At 38.1% G+C, this 22630-nt stretch overlaps 1 protein-coding gene across 1 annotated transcript in view; it reads right to left on the bottom strand.

Moving 5' to 3' along the window:
- Window positions 1–1380: 1380 nt before the first annotated feature.
- LOC137277465 (atrial natriuretic peptide-converting enzyme-like) overlaps window positions 1381–22630 on the bottom strand; it is a 33939-nt gene continuing 12689 nt past the window's right edge. The window contains exons 5-15 of the mRNA XM_067809196.1: window positions 22440–22553; window positions 21191–21298; window positions 17346–17453; window positions 16843–16953; window positions 15476–15605; window positions 14965–15090; window positions 13230–13279; window positions 10451–10622; window positions 7320–7615; window positions 6835–6968; window positions 1381–6072 (exon numbers count right to left, since the gene is read on the bottom strand). Coding sequence (XP_067665297.1) covers window positions 5896–6072; window positions 6835–6968; window positions 7320–7615; window positions 10451–10622; window positions 13230–13279; window positions 14965–15090; window positions 15476–15605; window positions 16843–16953; window positions 17346–17453; window positions 21191–21298; window positions 22440–22553 — 1526 coding nt within the window. The 3' untranslated portion in view covers window positions 1381–5895. The remainder of the gene's footprint in view (window positions 6073–6834; window positions 6969–7319; window positions 7616–10450; window positions 10623–13229; window positions 13280–14964; window positions 15091–15475; window positions 15606–16842; window positions 16954–17345; window positions 17454–21190; window positions 21299–22439; window positions 22554–22630) is intronic.

The raw sequence follows: 22630 nt of genomic DNA, 5'->3' as shown, positions 1-22630 counted from the left end.
TGGCTATGTCTGCATTTGTTTAGGATCCCTAACTCATGCAGTGTCATTTCTCTGGTTATGTCTGCATCGGGTTAATGTCCCTAAACCATGCAGTGTCATTTCTTTGGCTTTGTCGGCATCTGTTTAGGATCCATAAATCATACAGTGTCATTTCTTTGGCTATGTCTGCATCGGGTAATGTCCCTAAATCATGCAGTGTCATTTCTTTGACTATGTCTGCATCGGGTTAATGTCCCTAAACCATGCAGTGTCATTTCTTTGGCTATGTCTGCATCGGGTTAATGTCCCTAAACCATGCAGTGTCATTTCTTTGGCTATGTCTGCATCGGGTTAATGTCCCTAAACCATGCAGTGTCATTTCTTTGGCTATGTCTGCATCTGTTTAGGATCCCTAAATCATGCAGTGTCATTTCTCTGGCTTTGTCTGCATCTGTTTAGGATCCCTAAATCGTGCAGTGTCATTTCTCTGGCTTTGTCTGCATCTGTTTAGGATCGCTAAACCATGCAGTGTCATTTCTTTGGCTATGTCTGCATCTGTTTAGGATCCCTAAATCATGCAGTGTCATTTCTCTGGCTTTGTCTGCATCTGTTTAGGATCCCTAAATCGTGCAGTGTCATTTCTCTGGCTATGTCTGCATCTGTTTAGGATCCCTAAATCATGCAGTGTCATTTCTCTGGCTTTGTCTGCATCTGTTTAGGATCGCTAAATCATGCAGTGTCATTTCTTTGGCTTTGTCTGCATCTGTTTAGGATCGCTAAATCATGCAGTGTCATTTCTCTGGCTATGTCTGCATCTGTTTACTATCCATAAATCATGCAGTGTCATTCCCTGGGTACTGTCTGCATCTGTTTAGGATCCCTAAACCATGTCCATTTCCTAGGCAGTATCTGCATCCAGACAGTGTCCATAAATCATACCACTTGTGTCTGTACCTTTTGTTGAATCTGAATCCCATGTAGTGTATGTACCAATGTTGTATCCATATCATGTTGTATCCTTACCCATGTTGTATCTGTACCCCATGTTTTATCTTTACCCATGTTGTTTCTGTACCCTATGTTGTATCTGTACCCTATGTTGTATCTTTATCGTATGTTGTATCTGTACCCTATCCTGTATCCTTACGCATGTTGTATCTGTACCCATGCTGTATTAATTATATTTGTACCCATGTTGTATCTGGGTTTAGAGTTAGGGACCTGGCTGTTATTACAGTATAGGAACTGACTATGATCACAATACAGGGCCTTTCGGATTATTGCTGTAGAGAAACTGTGTCCTGTCGTTGATTAATTGTTCTTGGACATTTATCAACTGCAATGCACTGACAGTTTTCATGCATTATTACAACACTACGAACAACATTAACAAAGATAAGATCATATGTAAAGTTTATTAATGTCAATAAATAATCATAAAAACAATGCATAGACTTCTTTAGTGAAGCAATTAGAAGCACTTGTCAATGCTGCACAACAGCACCTAGAAATACAGGTTAAGTAATGAGCCAAACCCTGGGTACAAGGCTCACCTGACTTATCCACATTACTGGATCATCTAACCATGGCCATAAATGGGGTCATTCATTTTCACTGGAGGGCATATTTTTGCATGTTCCTTGTCCATGTGTACATTGTTTGTCCCTTTCTTCTGCAAGTTCCACATTGATATAAAACACACTGGTTGTCACATGAGTTCACATGCATCCCAGAACACATGTACATTAGTTTTGAACACTCTTTAGGTGAGAAGATTGCTTCCTGGAAAAGTGTTCTGTATTGTATGGACAGTGAAGGAGGTTCGCATGCTGTCAGTACAGCAATGGATGAAGACTATGACAGGAAGAGGCAACAATGACATGGATGGAAGAGACTGCACCAATTTGTGGAATTTTGTATTAATGGCAGCACACACAGGAGAAATATATGAAACTGACAAGCTACTCCATTACACCTGCTTGGAAACAACACAAACATAAACTAGGGATATACAGGTGTTCCATAAAATCACAAGGTGTTTCAAGATAAAATACAAATCTGGCACAGGATATGTAAATCCTTAAAATTGGTATAGAAAGTCATTTGGACAGTAGTCAGGCTTAGTACAAAGACAATGACTGGAATGGACAGACTGATATGGTTGGGAAAGGTGAACACAATAGACTGACATTACAATATTGACAGCAGCTACACAGTCGTATACAGAAACATGGATCGTTTACACTAACAGCTCTTTAATGCATGGAAAGCAGTTATGCTACCATTAAATTGGAAATTACTCATTTCTGACTGGTATTTCAAATATGTGTCAGATCACCAAACACATAATTCTGCTAGAAAATTAGGACACATTGGTGCTGCTTTACTAAAGGGTATGATCACTTACCCTCAAGTCAACACAAATAGGACAGAAATGACACAAATACAGTTATTGGGGATGATTATTAATCTAGAACTAAGCTCCCTTGTTATCTGTAAATCCATTAATCAACAGTTTTATAATGAACCTCAAGAGATAAGACATGCTTTCAAGTATATTCTCACCGGATATAAAACATGTCTATGAATTAATTACATTTATTAATTGGAAATAGCTGAACAGAGTATCTCCACTTAATTATTTATCGCACCTACAATTTTGCTGAATGAAATTGTCTGGTCATATCCCATTATCACACTGTAAGCATATGACATGGTAACAGACCCGTGAAGGTTCCGGGGTAGAATAGGCCTTCAGCAACCCATGCTTCCCATGAAAGGCGACTCAACTTGTCGTATGAGGCGACTAACGGGATCGAGTGGTCAGGCTCGCATGTCATCGGTTCCCAATTGCGCAGATCGATGCTCATGTTGTTGATCACTGGATTGTCTGGTCCAGACTCGATTATTTACAGACCACCACCATATAGCTGGAATATTGCTGAGTGCGGCGTAAAACTAAACTCACTCACTCACTCACATGGTAACAAATTTGAAAAAAATTGAATATTTTGGCATGCGTTTAGACAATCGCAAAAACTTTGGTTCTCTGGTTCATTACGTTCTAAGCAATAATTCTAGGTAATAATAACTGAACTGAAAATTCTGACTGACTGATTACGTTGACCAATCACAAGGTGCCGAATCGACTGTCATTTTAAAGCTATTTTTAGCCTGAGTAGTTCTGAAACATAACAATTTTGTGACCCTGCTGAGACTAATTTCGCTTACAAATTATGTTTTTATTGTAATACATGATTATTTACTGCATCTGGCCAGCTTTCAATGTACTGCTCCCCAATGTACTGCTTTCAATGTACTGCTCCCCAATGTACTGCTTTCAATGTACTGCTCCCCAATGAATTTTAATGGCCATTTTCAGGTATATGAGACAGAATTCTGAGGGTAAATGATCAATATGATCAATATCTGGTCACCAGCAATTAATAAAAATTACTTCCTCCATAATGACTTCTCTAGTCTGGTAGGATATATTAGTCCGTATTTTACTATAGCCATGTGCCACATGCTCAAATGTTCATCCTTAGCTTCAGGAGATATCTAATTCTTTTACCACAAAAGGAGATGACTCCTGAACATTGAAGAGATTCCCCAATATCTCCAGAGGTTTACATACAAATGCTTAACTAATAAAACAACTTGCAGGTAATGTTCAACTAATTCAGAAAAGACTTCCACACATATTTGTGATTGTACAAGGGCTATACCTGATCTGGGTGTAACTGGAATATTGGATTTGTTTTTAAAAAATGGCAGAATACATCTTACCAGACATAATGTTTTACTCAGATTCCCAAAAGAAACAACAACAAAAGAAGCAAATGCTATACTGATTCTCTTCAAATGCGTGACTTTGTCTCCTTATTGGTTAGATCTATACTCATGATATTCACTGGATTGTCCAGTCCAGACTTGATTATTTACAAACCACCTTAACATACCCTGAATGTTGCTGACTGCTACACTAAACAAGAAACAAACAAAAAAAACAAAAAAACATCAGTCCTTAAACAGAGGTATCACACGGGACTTAACAATCTGATTTAGGTGAGGTTGTCATGACAAATGTATGGCATTCAATGCTGCACATAGATATATCCAAGCTTTATGACAGCTGAAAATATCAAATAATTAAGTCTTGACCACTCGCTAGAGATTGATGTTATCAATCAAATGAAATCAGAACAGCTGATCGAGAAAGTTGTTTTATATGAAGCAACCCAGAGGATGGAAGGCACCAATAATCTCCCCTATGTAAGGCAGAAGAGGTCAAATATACAAGAGACAAACATCTTACTGAACACATAGTACAGTCTGTTTCACATATACAACAGTATTTACCACTTTCTTGATGCATAAGCAAGTATGATATGTGATATGTGACAAGGATCATGCATATTATACACCTAGGATTCAAATACAGGATCATTGGATCATGATCTGCATAAGTGAGACACATCAGATCAACAAACTTTATGACAAGCTGAGCTCCCCAGTACATTTGGCAGTGGACATTAGTGGAAGGATAAATCATGCATATTTGTTTTCTTTATTCAGTCAATTATTTCACAATGCAAAAGGGGACAAGAATTAATTGAGGCACAGATTAGCACATTGTAACATCAATCACATCTGGATATCTAAACAAGTTTTCTTCAAACAGCTATAAAACTTTCACTCACAGGAGAAAAGGTCATGACAAATTAAAACTAATCTCAACAAATGAAAAAATTACAACCATGAATAAGAACACACCGAAGGGGATTCATAAAAAAAACCAAAAAATATAAAACAAATCAATGAAATGTAAATAACTTGTTGCATCTCTGCCTAATTCTGGGTGTCATTTTAACAGGGATATTTAACCATGGTAACACTGCAGGATACAATCATACAGATCACAACCAATGAAATAACAAGTAACACGAAAGACAAGGGCATGTAACTCAAGATATCAAAGTGCACAACCAGAACTGCCAATAAAACAAGCTATAACATATATACACTCTTGATAATAAATATATATTATCCGTATAGCATAATATCAGCAACACAAGAGATCCATCAGTGACACAACCATTGTTTGGATATCATATATCAACGAAGAAATTAAAACACTTTCAACTCATTACAAAGTTCACACTGCTAACTTCAAATGAGGCTGATTTCTGTAAAATCCACAACTGACACTTTAATTAGGCATAATTACATGGTAATTAACACTCAAAAACATCCTCATTTGCAGATTAAAGATCCAAATAAACAAAAATCAAAAACAATTTTACTACTGTACTATATCAGAGATGTCAACCCTGAATCTACTGAAAGGTGTGTCATGCCCGACTGAAAGCCACGCCTGTTTTATGACAAGTGGGCTGTGACATGCATTTGTTTCATCTTCATAGTCAATACACATTTGAGACCCAAAATATCACACACTAAACTTTCAAATGCCTTTACCAGTGTCGAATCAAATAAATCACCTTTGACACACGAAAGTGTATGCCATAAAAAATTCAATTTGTTTCTTAAAAATCACATTTTTTGAAGATATATCAGACAGTGGATTTTGTGTATGAAAATTGCATAAAATCTTCCCAAAATGGAGTGGCTGGCATTTCTGTTATATCAATCTGTGGCCAATGACAAGACCAGTCTTAGAGAAAAGGGTTTGACAGTCAAATCTAAGATACGTCTCATGCAAGTAAGGTCAGAGACATCTTGGGTAATTACCAACAATATGATGAGCTTCTGGCAAGGCCAGTAGTATTCCACTGCTAAAACCAATGTAATCAGAATCAGGCCACTATTTTGGTAAAGTTCAAACAGCCACTTGTGACACGAGTGATACAGCTATTACAGGATATACACAGGGTCAGTGAACCAGTGGTAATGCTAGGATCCAGATATCACTGACTGTATCCACTTCCTGAAGCTGCCAATGTTGGCAAACCTGTTGGCCTGGGAGGAGGGTGTATTCTCGCAGGTGCCCCTTCCACTGCTCATCACACCCGCCAACACCCAGCCACTTCCTGCCTCCTCCTGGCACATCAAGGGCCCTCCACTGTCACCCTGGCAACAGAAATCTCAACTGTGACACAATGATGAAGAGTATGGAACCTGCCACTTCATTCTTAGGGTCAGGTAGACTAATGCTTATAAAATTTTGACATACATGTAAACCTGAGGAAATCTAGACTTGCTTCATTTAGGTCTTTAGCACTACAGAGAGGAGGGACTGAAAAGGCAAATAATGTGGTTCAGGTACTGTGAGACAGACTAAGGTTAAGGGTTCAGGGATATGAAAAAAGAATGACACAAAGCCCCCATAACCTGGGGCCAGGACTGCAAGCTCTCTACTAGGTGTTCCTTTCACGAAGTAACCTTTACTAAGGTGAACCGTAACTCTGATTCCTGAACACTGCACTAAAGTTGCCTTTGTGACTTATGATCATCTTAGAGCTTTACGAAAAAAGGCCCAGGTCTAGTCCAGAGCAAGGGTGGGTGACCATGGGGGTCATAAAAATCACAGAATCAATATATCACATAACCTTACAAGCATTTACTTATTTCTGTATCAATGTCTTTATTGTCAAACAAAGAAGCTATATGACCAGTTGATATACACCTCACTGGCTGATGACCAACAGATAGTGGCTTAAGAAACTGACCAATCGCATATAAGATTAGAGGATGTCATGGCTTCCTGTAGGGATGGACAATTGTTTTCCACAAATTCTGCATATCAAAGAGAATCAATTCTCAATGTGATAGGATTACTAATGAAGAGATTGATGTGTTGGTAAGTTTTTAGGTTGTGTGTAAGAGTCTTACTTGGCAACCTGCAGGTGGGCCATTCAGGTACCCGGCACACAGGGTGGAATTGTTGCTGATGCCGGTATTGTCCTCACACCTCTCATTATCCCACACCATCATCTTGGCATCTCTCAACTTCTCTGGTGGTAAATCTGAAATAACAGTTGGGCAAGGATATAAAAAATATCTCTCAGTTACTCTCAGTTTCACTGATAAAAGTTCCAGAAGTATACTCACATTGCACACTGTTGACTAGTTCAACACTATGCTCATATTGCACACTGCTGACTAGACTAATAACTAGTCTCTGAAATGAACATATTTTACTGAAAAAATCTTCCTAGTAAAAAAATAATATAATGAAATGGAGTCCTGAGACTTTCTTCATATTCTGAAGCTAAGGAAATCTAGACATTTTCTAGACTTGTGTGACTTTCTTGGATATATTTGCATCAGGGACTGTACGAGAGAGTAACAACTCACTGGTCCAACACTAAACTCACATTGCACACTGTTGACTAGTCCCCAGCCAGCCAGGTAGCACAGGGAGGGGTATGTGTAGGTCTGTCCCTCATAAGGCAGACATATAGGCTGTATGTAGTCTGTGAACTCCACAGGATTCTCCAGCTTCACTAGGGCCACATCCCAGTCCAGGGGTCGGGCTTCCGTGAAGTTGTAGTGGTAGGTAACATTTGCAGCACGTACTCTCACTGCATGGGAAGACGTGCCTTGTCTGTCCACAGTGCCAAGGAGAATCTCCAGGTTTGAGAATGTTGTCACGTAGCTAAAACGACCTGGTCTGGAAAATTATACAAATTATAGCAGATTTTATTCACACCTACGTTCATCCAAACACACATATGTGCTGACTGAAGAATGGTTGTCTCTGAAAGTATTTATCAGTTATTTTTCCCGGGTAACGTATGAAACAGAAAAATATTGAAGTTGAAGTTTTTTAATATACCTAATGTCTAACAAATATTTCTAGAACTGACACATATTTTAGCAATATCACCGCAGGGGACATCACACATTGTGCCCATGAGGGGAAGCAAACCTGCGTCTTCTGCGTGACGAACGAATACCGCAACCACAAGGCGAGTACCCCTCTGCCACTGATACTTTCTTGTGTCCTTCAGGACTCAGGGCATTCGCTATTTGTATCAACATTTCAACCTGATAAAATGGTCATTTATCAGAGTTTTTTTTGATAATGAAAGGGGATGTAGACAGGGTGATCCCATCTCTCCATATTTATTCTTATTGGTAGCAGAAATACTAGGAATAATGATCAGAAACAACAACAAAATAAAAGGAATTGTGTTATACGACATCGAACATACTACTGGTCAATATGCAGACGACAATGAATTGTTTTTGGACGGATCCGAATGTTCTCTTAACGAAGCTATGAAAACTTTGCTCTCTTTTTACAAAATGTCAGGTTTGAAAATAAATGTAGACTAAACAAAAGCAGTATGGACAGGTTCAATGGCAGGTAGTCAATCTCACAATTATAAGCCAGATTGGCTTAATGGGAATTTTGACATATTGGGAATCAATTTAAATGCTCATTTAGAAAACCTATGGGTAATCAATACAAAGAAGAGACTCGAACATATAAATAGAATTTTATGTATTTGGAGAAGACATAATTTAGTGTTGATTGGAAAAATAACAGTTGTAAAAACTTAAGTGAGTGAGTGAGTGAGTTTAGTTTATCGCCGCACTCAGCAATATTCCAGCTATATGGCGATGGTCTGTAAATAATCGAGTCTGGACCAGACAATCCAGTGATCAACAACATGAGCATCGATCTGCGCAATTGGGAACCGATGACATGTGTCAACCAAGTCAGCGAGCCTGACCACCCGATCCCGTTAGTCGCCTCTTACGACAAGCTGAGTCGCCTTTCATGGCAAGCATGGGTTGCTGAAGGCCTATTCTACCCTGGGACCTTCACGGGTCTGTAAAAACCTAAGCCTTATCCTTGATGGTCCACATCTCATCTCTCCCTAATCCCCCAAAAACATTTATTACTGAATTAAACAGATTATTTTTCAAGTTTATATGGAATGACAAAACCGACAAAATAAAACGAACTAATTTAGTATGAACATACGAAGAAGGTGGTCTTAGAATGGTCGATGTGAAAACCTCTGTCGACTCATTAAAACTTTCATGCTTGAAGAGATACATCTCATATTCTAAGAACTATGATCTTGTTGGTTTCTGCTTTGAAAAATCTTCTCCTAGGAGCCAATACTTCTGGACACTATAAAGCCAAAAATCCATTTTGGAAAGATTCTGTTGATGCTTGGAATAGATATGTTAAAATATACATGTGTAATAATAACGATATTAATGAAATACTCATGCAACCATTATGGCTAAATCACCATTGGCACCTGTCAAGCTTGATCATTCATAACTGGATTAAGTGTGGAGAAGTTTATATTAAAGATATTTGTAATGACCACTGCTTTCTAGAACTAGAACTTAAAAGAAAATCTGGCATCAAGGGTACTGTACTTGACTTTAATCGTGTTATCCTTAGTATACCTAAACACTGGAAAGATGTAATACAAACAAAAAACAATTTGAATATATTGAAGTTATCCATGTGTTCTCCTTGGAACGATTTGATTAAACCTAGTAAAGGCTCAAGGATATTTTACAATAATTTCATATGTGACTATAACAATCCGAACATGTGTCTCAAATGGAACGGGGAACTAAGTAAGTTGCTGAATTGGAAAAGCATATTTTCACAGTATAGACAATCCACGAAAGACATTAAACTTTTAGATTTTCAATATAAATTTTTACACAGAGCCATTTACACTAAGCGTGAGCTACTAAGAATGAAATTGGTAGATAATGACCTATGTGTGTGTAAGCTGGTTATACTCAACTAGCGAGAAAATTTACCATGTATATCTTGAGTGCCCAATCGTCAAAATGTTCTGGGCTGAATTTAACAATTTCATAACCCAGTTTCTTGGTAAAATGTACAAAACGTCTAACCACAATATTCTATTTTGTTGCAGTGGAAACCATTTACTCAACCACATGATTCTATTAGCAAAGCGCCACATTTTCGTTATGAACATAAGAGGACACAAATCCAGCTTCATAATCTACAGAGCATTATTAAAGTTTGTTTACAAGATAAGAAAAATCTCGATATCGATAAGAAAAACATCAACATGAAACACTTTTATAGAAAATGGAATGTCATTGCTGCAATCGTGTAACTAGAAACGAGCCTCTTGCATTCGCTGTATCATCTATGTATCAGCTGTACTGTTTAATCCAGATATTTCCAATACGAAACATATTGTATCGTCAGCCTTTCTACTATGCAATTTGTTACTACATTCTATTCTACCTATATATCCTGTTGAACTGTAACCAAGTAAAGTGAATAAAAAATACCACAAAAAAAACAAAAAAATCTCATCCTTAAGCATCTCCAGAATGTCATGAGTTATGAGCTAATGTATAAAATATTTCTGCAATCATCCTCTCCAATCTGTACTTTGAAAACAATCAAAATCTTGCTTATGACGCCCAAAGAGAATTTCTCTTGTGTAATGAGTTTTTCATTTCCAGGTTCCAACCATAATCTTACCTTGAAGCACAGTGTCCTGCAGTAATCACCCACTGATTGCTGATAAGAGCACCTGCGCATTGTGCGGAGCCCTGGTAAGAAAGGGAGACAACCCAGGGCCACTTTCCTTCCTGTGGAATGTTTCCTCCAACAACATAAGGAGTGATGATGGTGGCTTTTTGCTGTCCACATTCTGTACATGACAAGATGGATGTTATCATGAGATTTATTTATACAAGTACCTGAATTCTCAACTTTGTAAATATCAGATGTAATTTGACACTGTATAATACATTTAAATCTTTACTACAGTGATATCTAACTAAGTATTACAGTTTCTTCATCTGCTGGTTCTGTTATCTGTATAATACATGTCTTCTACTTCAAGTCTGGCTAGGTATTAATATTGATGGTCCAGAATCATACCCGGTGGATTAAACCTACATCAACTTTCTCTTGGTTTATTCACCAAACCAAATCAGTGACGCCCCCAAACCCTGAACATAGTATGATATGCTGCAGTCCATCTCTTATCTAAATACCATATCACTAACATTTTATGCAATAAGCATACAAAGGTAAACCACCAGAAAAAGAGAATACCTTGCATAAAAATACTTAGAATGGCCTGAAATAGGAAGGCAGATTCTTTCGACATTACAGAGAAATTGCCTGATTCTTTTGTAATGACTCAACTCTGAATGTCTGAAAAACACGTGTGTGGCATTCAAAAGTTGGTCTGATGAACAACAGTGAGAGTTCTATGAATATACAACTTCTTTATTATCCACGTAAGCTTGTAACACCATTATAAAGGAAGTGAAAGACTGAAACATCACTTACATTAATAAAAAGAGTTGTATATCCATAGAACATTCCCCATTGAAAGACACTTGTTGAATTCTTCTTTCTGAGCAGAGAAGGATTCACATTTTTAAGTCTAAGTAAACATAGGCTCAGTACTATTAGTTACATTGCCTATACGGAGTCTAATAAACCCTAGTAGAAAGTCACATCAGCTAACCTTTTCAACTGACCAGTCAGAACACAGCTTACCAAATCGCAAAAGTGGACATTTGCATATACCTTTTGAACTTTTACCTTGAAAGAGATTTGGACCCGAATGATTCCAAATGCTATTTTCCATATGAATGCTTCCAAGTGATGCCCATGGAGCATGCATGTAAGTGAGTAAACAGTCACTGACAATAGCGTTTTTTTGTCAATATTCAACAATGTCAGCATGTGGAAATATTATAACTTGTTCACTGGTCACAGGAGGACCATGGGTTGAGGTACCCTCACAGGGCTCAGGGAACATAAACAAACATCAAAGGTACTTCAATCCTTCGCGCTCAGGGAATAAAACATTAAAGGTACTTCAACACATGGTTCCCGAGGGACCACTGTGAACAACATATTTATCTTACTGAACACCTCAGTGTTTATTTTGAACTGTTTGAGGCATGGGTATCGGATCATACACTTAAATCAACTTGTGTGAATCAAACAATTCGAATCCTGCATCTTGCTGTTTTTCCCCATAGGTATTATTTTTGTAAAGTCGCCGCGATGTAATTCCCCTTCTTAATATTCACAGGAACTACATTTGAACGTTTAGTCAAAATTTATTCATTGGAAAGAGAGTCAAATGTTTTCGTAGCCATCACTAGATTTGCGGACAGAAGTTATCTCCCTTCCACTGATTTTCATTCACAAAACATCAGTAATTTCTGTGCATCATTCATCATTTAATGTTATTCGAGATAAAGAAGTACTTCCATGAAGTATGGAATGAGTTGCTACAGGCAGCAGGGTATATTACATTGCACCATGCTTGTAAGTGGGGTACATTGAAAATACCAGAAGAGCACCAAGCCAATCAGAAAATGACATTTATGTGTGAGGTAAGATAATATAAGTTGTTCACTGGTCACCAGTGAACAGTGTATTCATCTTACCGAACACCTCAATGTTGATTTTGAACTGTTTGAAGCCTGAATACCACTTCAGCCGACCTGTGTGAATTAATGATTTGAATCTTGCATCTTGCTGCTCTTTCCCATAGCTACTGTCTTTTTTTGTAGCTATCGCTAGATATGGCGGATGACACATTGATTTGCATTTGTAAAACATTGGTAACTTCCATGCATCATTTGAGATAACTACCACAAAGTACTGAATGAGTTGCTTTTGGCAGCAGGGTGTGTTGCAAGATACCTCGCTTGTTCACGGGGTGCATTGAAAATAATAGAAGAGCACTCAGCTAATCAGACAGTGACATTTATGGGTGAGGTAATGTAACAGCTCATGGTACCCACGTCATTAGAAGGCCCAAAACATATATACTGCAGGTCAGTTATCTGTGTTTCGTGCAGATTTTCGTTTTTTGTGAGATCAGTGCAAAAAGGGAATTTTGAAAAAAGTCCTGTCAAACCCTGAACAGTAGCTGTTGTCTGATTGGTTAAATCCATTCAGCCATGTTGCATTTGACTGGACAGTCATAGGTCGGTCAAAGGTTAGCTGACATGACCTTCTACTAGGGTTTGTACAAGTTAGACTCGTCAGAGCAGTGGAATAATACTGAATAAGTTCTAAAACATCATAATGATTACCATTTAACTTGTTAGAGAAACACCTTCTTCATAAAATATGTTTTAACAACTAGACATCACAATGACATATAAACACTGTGGAAGCATCTACATGCTCCAAGAGGTACCACATACATAATACAAACAGAAGGTAGTATAACGATTTTACAGGTGCTTCTTTTACAGTGAGAAATAAGAGTTCTAACCTTGCTGTACACAAGACAGGGCTACAGTCGTCAGTGATGGACAGGCAGACCTGCATGCAGGGAGAGAGAGAAAAGTACAGTGACACTATAGGAAGCTCTTGATCAGCCACAGTCTCACTATACTCTGATAGAAACGAAGGAATAACAGGTGGCAGGCTAAAGACGTGTTTCTTGAGAATAACATAGCCACATTCACTCTCTACAAGCTGTTTGATAACATTCCTAGAAGTCTCAGGAACAGTCACATTACACACACTGTCTCCTTGATAAAACTCAATGAGATAATTTGTTTCAGCCATGTATCAAGTCTGTTCAGGCAAACCAGTGACTAAAAGCATGAGGAACAGTACATGCCATCAGGATCCCAAATTTGACAGAACCACATAGTTCAGTTATTTTAAAAAAAAAAAATCTTTAAATTCAAATTATGAAATCTGTCAACATCAGTTGGAGATTTTCCAGATGACAGCAGCTTGAGTTCGTTGTACAATTTCTCCTTTTCGCAAACTAAACTGACAAGCATGCTGTGACTAGGCAAAGAAAAGCACATGTATCCCAGAAATCACAGACGATGCCATTACTCTGTACAGTTCTATCACTGGTTCCATTGTTTGACGTCAAGCAGGCCACGGACATTTATCACATTTGAGAAACTGTCAAGCACATGTGCAGATATAGTGCATCTTATGATCATGATCTGAGATTTAAACCCACAACCAGTGGATCCTGTATCAGGCAAGTCCTGTGGATAGTGTCATACTTTTTCTATGACAAACTGAGCAAAAATCAAAAACATGTCATAAATTCATGAAAACATACTGTCATGGTGTTTGATATAACTATGTTTCTTGAGTAACCATAACAACATACACCATCAATTTCACTTGCTTTAATGTACTTCCTAATTTCATGACACCAGAATAATTTGATCTTCTATGCACAGGATCTGTTTTTGATCTAACATGTCAGCTTGATGTAAGAGGAAAGCTGTCATTGATGCTTGTCTGTCATGTTTCATGGAGAAATCTGCAAGCTTGGTGGGGCAGTTACAGTTTGGGTGTATCTTGGATTCAAAACCTTCTCCTACACCCTAGGGTCAGCAGTTGCAAGAAGAATAAGGGTATGGGTGAGAGATAAAAGTATAAAAAATATGGATGTTTATGTTAGTGGGGATAACAGTTTACGATCCCAGGTTTGCAAAAGCTGAGTTACCTCCCTTACATTTTGGATATCATTGAAAAACAGCATCTATGTAAACTTTTTTCCCACAGTTGATCACATGTGTAGGAAGTGTGTACACAGTGGCATTTTCGCACACTGCCTATGGCTAGTCCAGTCACGCCAGTAAATCTCCACAGTCGCTGGCAGGACTGGCTAATGAATTTTCAAGGAGTTGTTTGTTTATGATGGTGTTTTACCTTTATGCAATATTTTGTTCAGTTTCTACATCCAAAGTTGGGACTAGTGAATTATCTGGGCTTATATCTTTCAGGTATAGCTAGCAAACTTTTGAAACTTTTTTCACAAACTGAGTGTGGGGTGCTGTGGGGACAGTATGTTGATGGGGAACATTTGACTGTCAGAAGACAGTGTTACCCAACTAGTGTGTAGTCTATTTCTTGCAGACTGGTGTAGACAATGGGCAGTGTCAAGACTGTAAACAAAGTGTGTAAACAAAGTGCAGACAAGGTGTGGGCATTGTGAGGTCAGTGTGAAGACTGTCAGCAGTGTGTACCTTTGGGTGAAGAAGGTGCTGACTGGTTGATCTCGACTCAGTTTCGTAGCTCCTGGCTTCAGGAGAAGGTAGGCAGCATCAGAAGAGGTGTTTCTTACTTCCTGTAATTTTGTAGACTGATAGGTCCTGTTAAAACACAGCGTCATAACACAGTACTGGTGATGATGACAGTCCTGAATACCACTTCACGAAGCGTTCGTAACAATCTGACTCTCGTAAGGCTATGTTAGACAATAGGAGTTACAAGTGTCTTGTTATGATTGGAATGTGAAACTGGACCCAGGTGCTTAACATTCCATAGATTGGTTCATGTATATTACATATTGGACTACGTGTGAACACAAGAATCATAGGCTGTTAAGGGTACAGAATACCAGCCATATTTTGATTAGGATTGCTTCCACAAAGGTTTACAGGGTCTTAAGTTAAAGGAATCAACTTACATGTCTAACTCTTGACAAAGGAAGTTGCTGTTTGCATCTGTCCACTTAAGTTAAAGGAATCAACTTACATGTCTAACTCTTGACAAAGGAAGTTGCTGTTTGCATCCGTCCACTCATCGCCACACACCAAGAACCGACCCTCACTCTTCTGTATGGTGAGGTCTGTTGGAGCTGTTGAGTTGGGGTTTTGTAGATGTACTGAAAGATTCAATGCTAACAATGGAGGCACATATCAGGGCAATATTTCAGTAATTCTCACTGTGGAATATATGCTAAATGAAACAAAGATCACAGGAAAATTCAAGCATTGCTTCAGTATGTTCCAGTTTTCATTACCAGCTTTGAATAGTGCTCTGGAGATGAAAACTGGAAAACGATAAAGGAACACTTGAATTTTTGTGTGATCATTTATTTTTCCTCTCTGTATAATGATTCATTCATTCTAATTTCACATTGTTGATAAAAAGGGTTACACCATTCATATGAATTATCATTGCAAATAATTGATCTGTTGATCATAATGACAATGTGACATCATTTTCACAATAGGCCAACTGAACTGCTGTCTCTATTTTGGATAAGGGAACCATGATTCTTTACAATGTCTTGGGAAAGATTGTTCATGCCAAAATTAATGCATACTTATTACCATAATCCTTTGTTCAGTATTAACCAGCTGATGATGAACAAAAAATGGCATTGTTACACACATTCAAGAGGTAGTTATACACAAAACATATACTGGTACCTATGTTTAAGTAAACTGAAAAGTTCCTTGATTTTAATAAACGATACAGAACCTGACATTGATGACATTGTACACTGACTGTCAGCCTCTTGCAACCAGCAACCAGTGTACAATTGTTCCTTCACCTACAGCTTTTAACAAGTCACAGCTACCAATAAATGCATCAGATTTTTTGAGGGCCAGTTCCCTATTGACAAAATAACACAATTTACCCAAGCCTGTTATTCAATAAAGGTACTGTAGCACAGGCCTGTCACTGTCAATCATCCCTACAACTGACACATCACAACATGCTGTTGGCTAAACACTGAAGCAGGTGTGATGTTTAGCTCCTCCCACTGGTGGTATATGAACATACTAGTTGGCCAGGAATAGGAGGTCCTACGTAATTGGTTGCAACACCTTTGCAGCATATCAAGAATTATAGAACTGCAGAACACACAGAAGATTAGGAAAATTTCAAATTCAAACTTCATACAGCCATGCAACACTAATGCCCTCTACCAGCTGCCATACGTTTCAGTCAAATCACCCATCTTTTGATCAAACACGATAGGGCCTGGTGGATATGTGTGCCAAATTGACATATTATGTCAGAATGTAGATGTTAAATCTTAAAATCATTATCATAATCATGAAGATTTGCTGGTCTTTGCTACGGGTTTTGGAATGTACGAAGAAACTCACCACATATCAGTTCATCTTCATGTTTTGCACAGTCAAAGATTCCATCACACACTGAGCTATAGTTGAGACAAGAGTAGTCCTTGCACACAAACTCATTGGGAAAACATGAGTCTGAAGAGAAGAGATGTCATAACTTATGCTTATTGTTAATCAAAGACCTGAAAGTTGTTCAAGTAAAGCATTCCAGTTGGTAAACATGAATAAAGCTGAAAGTTCACATGAGTTAGAGCAGAATTTGCCTTCACAGTAGTGCTGTTGTTATGAGTGATCTGTTAGTGTCCAATCTTCTAGTGTTTAAACAGGAGCTTCATTGTTAGCTCTGAGATTTGAACTTTGGATTCTGATAGCATTCTAGAGTAAATACTTTGTGTTTTTACAATTACATATGCATCTAACCTTTTTTTTCACTGGCTTAAAGTGACAATCCTCTTTTGTGAAACAGTTTCCAAAAACACTACTGCATCTATATACAGTAATACTTGCAACAAAGGACTGTGACATACTGCAGCTTGCCTCATCCGTGCCATTAACACAGTCAGGGTAGCCGTCACACTCCCACTCTCTCATGATGCAACTGCCATCCAGGCACTTCACACGCCCAGAGTGACATCCTGCAACACATGGTATTGAGCATTACACTGATACACTGAAATATGGCATATCACTGTTACATCGTGGATACACTGAAACATGGCATAACACTATTACATCCTGGATACACTGAAACATGGCAATAACACTGTCACACCCTGGATATACTGAAACATGAAATAACACTTCTACATCCTGGATACACTGAAACATGGAATAACACTATTACACCCTGGATACACCGAAACATGGCATAACACTATTTCGCCCTGGATACACTGAAACATGGCATAACACTATTACACCCTGGATACACCGAAACATGGCGTACTACTATTACACCCTGGATACATTGAAACATGGCATAACACTATTACAACCTAGAAACACTGAAACATGGCATAACACTATTACACCCTGGATACACTGAAACATGGCATAACACTATTACACCCTATATACGCTGAAACATGGCAACACACTGTTACACCCTTGACACTGAGACTAAGAATGCTACACCTTGGATACACTGAAACATGGGATAACACTGTTATATCCTTGGTACACTGAAACATGGCAATAACATTGTTACATCCTGGATATACTGAAACATGGAATAACACTATTACACCCTGGATACATTGAAACATGGCATAACACTGTTACACCCTGGACACTGAAACTACTAATGCTACACCTTGGATACACTGAAACATGGGATAACAATGCTACACATTGTACATGTGAAAACATGGAATAACACTGTTACATCCTAGATACACTGAAACATGGAATAACACTGTTACACCTAGATACACTGAAACATGGCAATAACACTGTTACATCCTGGATACACTGAAACATGGCAATAACAATGTTACACCCTGGATATACTGAAACATGGCATAATACTGTTACCCCATGGATACACTGAAACATGCAATATCACTGTAACACCATGGACACACTGAAAAATGGCATAACACTGTTACACCCTGGATACGCTGAAACATGGTAATAACACTGTTACATCCTGGATACACTCAAACATGGAATAACACTGATACACTGTGGATATACTGAAACATGGAATAACACTGTTGCATCCTGGATACACTGAAACATGACATAACACTGTTACATCCTGGATACATTGAAACATGGCATTATACTGTTACCCCATGGGTACACTGAAACATGGCGTAACACTATTACACTCTGGATACACTGAAACATGGAACAACACTTTTACCCTGTGGACATACTGAAACATGGAATAACACTGTTACATCCTGGATACACTGAAACATGACATAACACTGTTACATCCTGGATACATTGAAACATGGCATAATACTGTTACCCCATGGATACACTGAAACATAGCGTAACACTATTACACCCTGGATACATTGAAACATGGCATAACACTATTACAACCTGGATACACTGAAACATGGCATAACACTGTTACATCCTGGATATACTGAAACATGGAATAACACTGTTACATCCTGGATACACTAAAACATGGAATAACACTTTTACCCCGTGGACATACTGAAACATGGAATAACACTGTTACATCCTGGATACACTGAAACATGACATAACACTGTTACATCCTGAATACATTGAAACATGGCATAATACTGTTACCCCATGGATACACTGAAACATGGCGTAACACTATTACACCCTGGATATATTGAAACATGGCATAACACTATTACACCCTGGATACACTGAAACATGGCATAACACTATTACACCCTGGATACACTGAAACATGGCATAACACTATTACACCCTGGACACTGAAACTAATAATGCTACACCTTGGATACACTGAAACATGGGATAACAATGTTACATGCTGTACATATGGAAACATGGAATAACACTGTTACATCCTGGATACACTGAAACATGGCATAACACTGTTACCCCACAGATACACGGAAACATGGAATACCACTGTTACACCCTGGATACACTGAAACATGGCATAGCACTTTTACACTGACAGGGCTTACTTCTACTACTCAAATGACAAAGATGCTTGACAGGCACAAATAATTGTTCATACTACATGAATGTTTATGGTTACTTATTTCATAACACTGACTTCATGGGTCTGTCAATACAGTGACAGTATATACAGACAATCCCAATCTGAACACAGACTTCTAAAACCTATGACAGTACAACCTAATGAGGAACTGACAACACTTGTCTGTTCAGCAACCGTGACCATTATCAATACCTCTGTCATGTTTATTCAGCAATAATAACTGTCTTCAGTACCTTGTGTTTTCAGTTACCGGTATATGCAATATTTACTTGCATTTACACAGAGGGATTTGTCATGTCCTCTGCAAACATAAATGACTGGCAATTATCATAACATGCTTTTCAATGTTTCCAGAGAATGGACGATAATATTGATTTACTGATAATGTGGCAAGCCTTGCTCAATGACAGGTACAGATGTGTCTTTGATGGAAACAGTCTATTGAGTCTAACAAAAACTGAATACCATGGGGAGCATATGAACATGAATTTATTGAAATGTGTTCTATAATGTGTAGGAGGTGTTAAGCTAAAGCCCTCACTCCTTTCATACTTTGTGAATGTCATATTTAAGTAAGAGCACTTCTATATTTAGGAGCAGATTGACAGAATACATTTTGTTCTGTCACGGTACCTAGTGAATGTTGTGCAATATGTGGTGGCTATACAGTAAAGTGTTAATAACGCTCAGTCAAGCAAACTGGAGGCAAACAGAAGAATTACTGTCAAACTTAAGGGTACTGCAGTCTGTGTTTTACAGATTTAGATATGTTTGCTGTGAAAAATAATGTTTGGGAATCACATATTAATATGACCTTTATATACTGATAAACAATTTTTTTTAATGCATGTTGTCTTGCATATGGATGAAACAATACACAAGAAATATATTTAGCTCACTCATGCATTTTTCAGATCACACATCATTGGAATACAACATGCATTCAGCCAGGTGCGACACTGTTCTACAATAACACATATTAAGCCTAGTTTCATATGTCTATACTACAACACATATTAACCATTTCACTTAACTACTCTATGTACTGTACACTGAAGGCAAGAGAATGAGTGAGTGAGTGAGTTTGGTTTTGTGCCACTTTAAGCAATTTGGAGCAATATCACCATGGGGAACACAACAAACGGGTTTCTCACTTTGTACCCATTTGGGATATTGAACCGGTGTCTTCAGTGTGATGAGCAAGCACACCTAGACAAATGCTGCTTATGTTCCAATTCCAAATGAATACAAATAAGGATTCCAAGTTCAAGTGTATAATATAGGGAATCCAATTCTTAATGTCAATAAATATAAATGTAAGTAAACCAATTCTCTATGTTCAAATAAAAGGAATCCAATTTTCTAATGTACAAATGTAAGGAATTTAAATTCCAAATGAATCATTTTAACGAATTCAATTCCCAAAGTATAATTAAGGAATCTAATTCCCAATAAACAAATGTAAGGAATTTGATTCCTAATGTATCAACATAAGGAATTAAATTCTCTATGTGCAAATATAAGCAATCTTTGAAGGAGTAATAAATCATTAGAAAAATGAATATTTGTAGGGGAAAGTGTTTCTTCTGATCCCATACAACTTGTTGTAGTCCATCCTGTGGGCACAGACAGCATAACAGCACAATAGAAACTGCAACGTATTATGTAACCACGGTAACTTACCACAGTCCTTTTCATCACTGTTGTCGTAACAGTCATCAATTCCATTGCACACAAGTGCCTGTCTTATCTGCATTCCATTATCACACACGTGGTAATTACTTCTCTCAGCTGAAAAAAGACAACACTCAAGAAAAGAATTTAAAACAGAAATCAGCGAGTGGTGTTCAAGGATTGTTTAAAATCCACATGGCAAATAACAAGTGAATTTCTTTTGACAGTGACCACACAGGTTGATTAGGCTAGTTGTTTTGCTTTACTATATAGTGGTAGTCTTTAAATAATTGTGTTTGGACCATACAATCCAATGATCAACAGCACAAGCATCAATCTACAAATTTGGGTTATAATGACATGAGTCAACCAAGAGAGTGAGTCTGACTCCCCCGATCCCGTTAGTCGGTTCTTACAACAAGCATGGGTTACTGAAGACCAGTTCTAACCTGGAGCTTGACTGGTAGACCTAACAGACACATATGGGATATGCATGCAGTTCTTTCATGGCTACTTGTTGAATTTTCAGACATGTTGCGACATGTGTGATGAATGAATATTGTTACCACTGGCCTGACTGATCAGAACATACAGATGATACATCTATATAGCTTTGATCCACAACATACAGATGTGAATACATCATACTTTGGAGAAAAGGATCAAAAGCACCAACATCATTCAAAATTGGCATTTCTCAAAGGATAGATTTGATTACTCTTGGTTGTTGAGCCCTATCTGAGTTCAACGGGTGGCCTATACATCTCATACTTCCTGTGTCTCCCTCACAAACAACTCCATGAATAATATCCCTAGAACACGCACACGGCGTATGTACAACCATGACAACGGTGAGTAATCAGTCGCTGAAAATAGTGTTTTTAGCAATATTCAAGGATGTTATGATGCGGAAATATTAGCTAATGGTAACCATGTCAACAGAAACCCCAAAGCGTATATACTGTAGGTCAAATAACTGTGTTATATGCGGATTTTTGTTTGTAGAGAGATCTGTGTCAGTGACCTGAATATTTTGAAAGTCCCTCTGATCCCTAAATAGTAGCTGTTGTCTGGTTGGTTAAATCCATTTAACCGTCTCACGTTTGATTGGATGGTCATTGGTCACTCAAAGGTTACCTGACGCGACCTTCTACTAGGTCTTGTTAGACTCAGTGGTGGAGTGTAACGAAATACACTCAGACGAAGTTTACTTAGACTGCCAAGGTCCCTACATAATATCAAAGAATCATCAACTTACGACAGTTGAGTTCATCACTAAGATCAGCACAGTCAAAGCGTCCGTTGCACCTACGCTTGCCATCCCACAAACACAGGCCTGAGGTGCACTGGTAGCCCCCTGACTGCTCACAGTCTGAAACAGTAGCATCACTCTGCTTGTCAGTGGTGGTGGAAACGGCTGCTGTGTGAACTAATGTCATCATCCACACC

This window comes from Haliotis asinina, chromosome 3 (genome assembly GCF_037392515.1).
Source record: "Haliotis asinina isolate JCU_RB_2024 chromosome 3, JCU_Hal_asi_v2, whole genome shotgun sequence".
Classification (NCBI taxonomy): domain Eukaryota; kingdom Metazoa; phylum Mollusca; class Gastropoda; order Lepetellida; family Haliotidae; genus Haliotis; species Haliotis asinina.
This window is presented reverse-complemented; position numbering and strand designations above follow the sequence as displayed.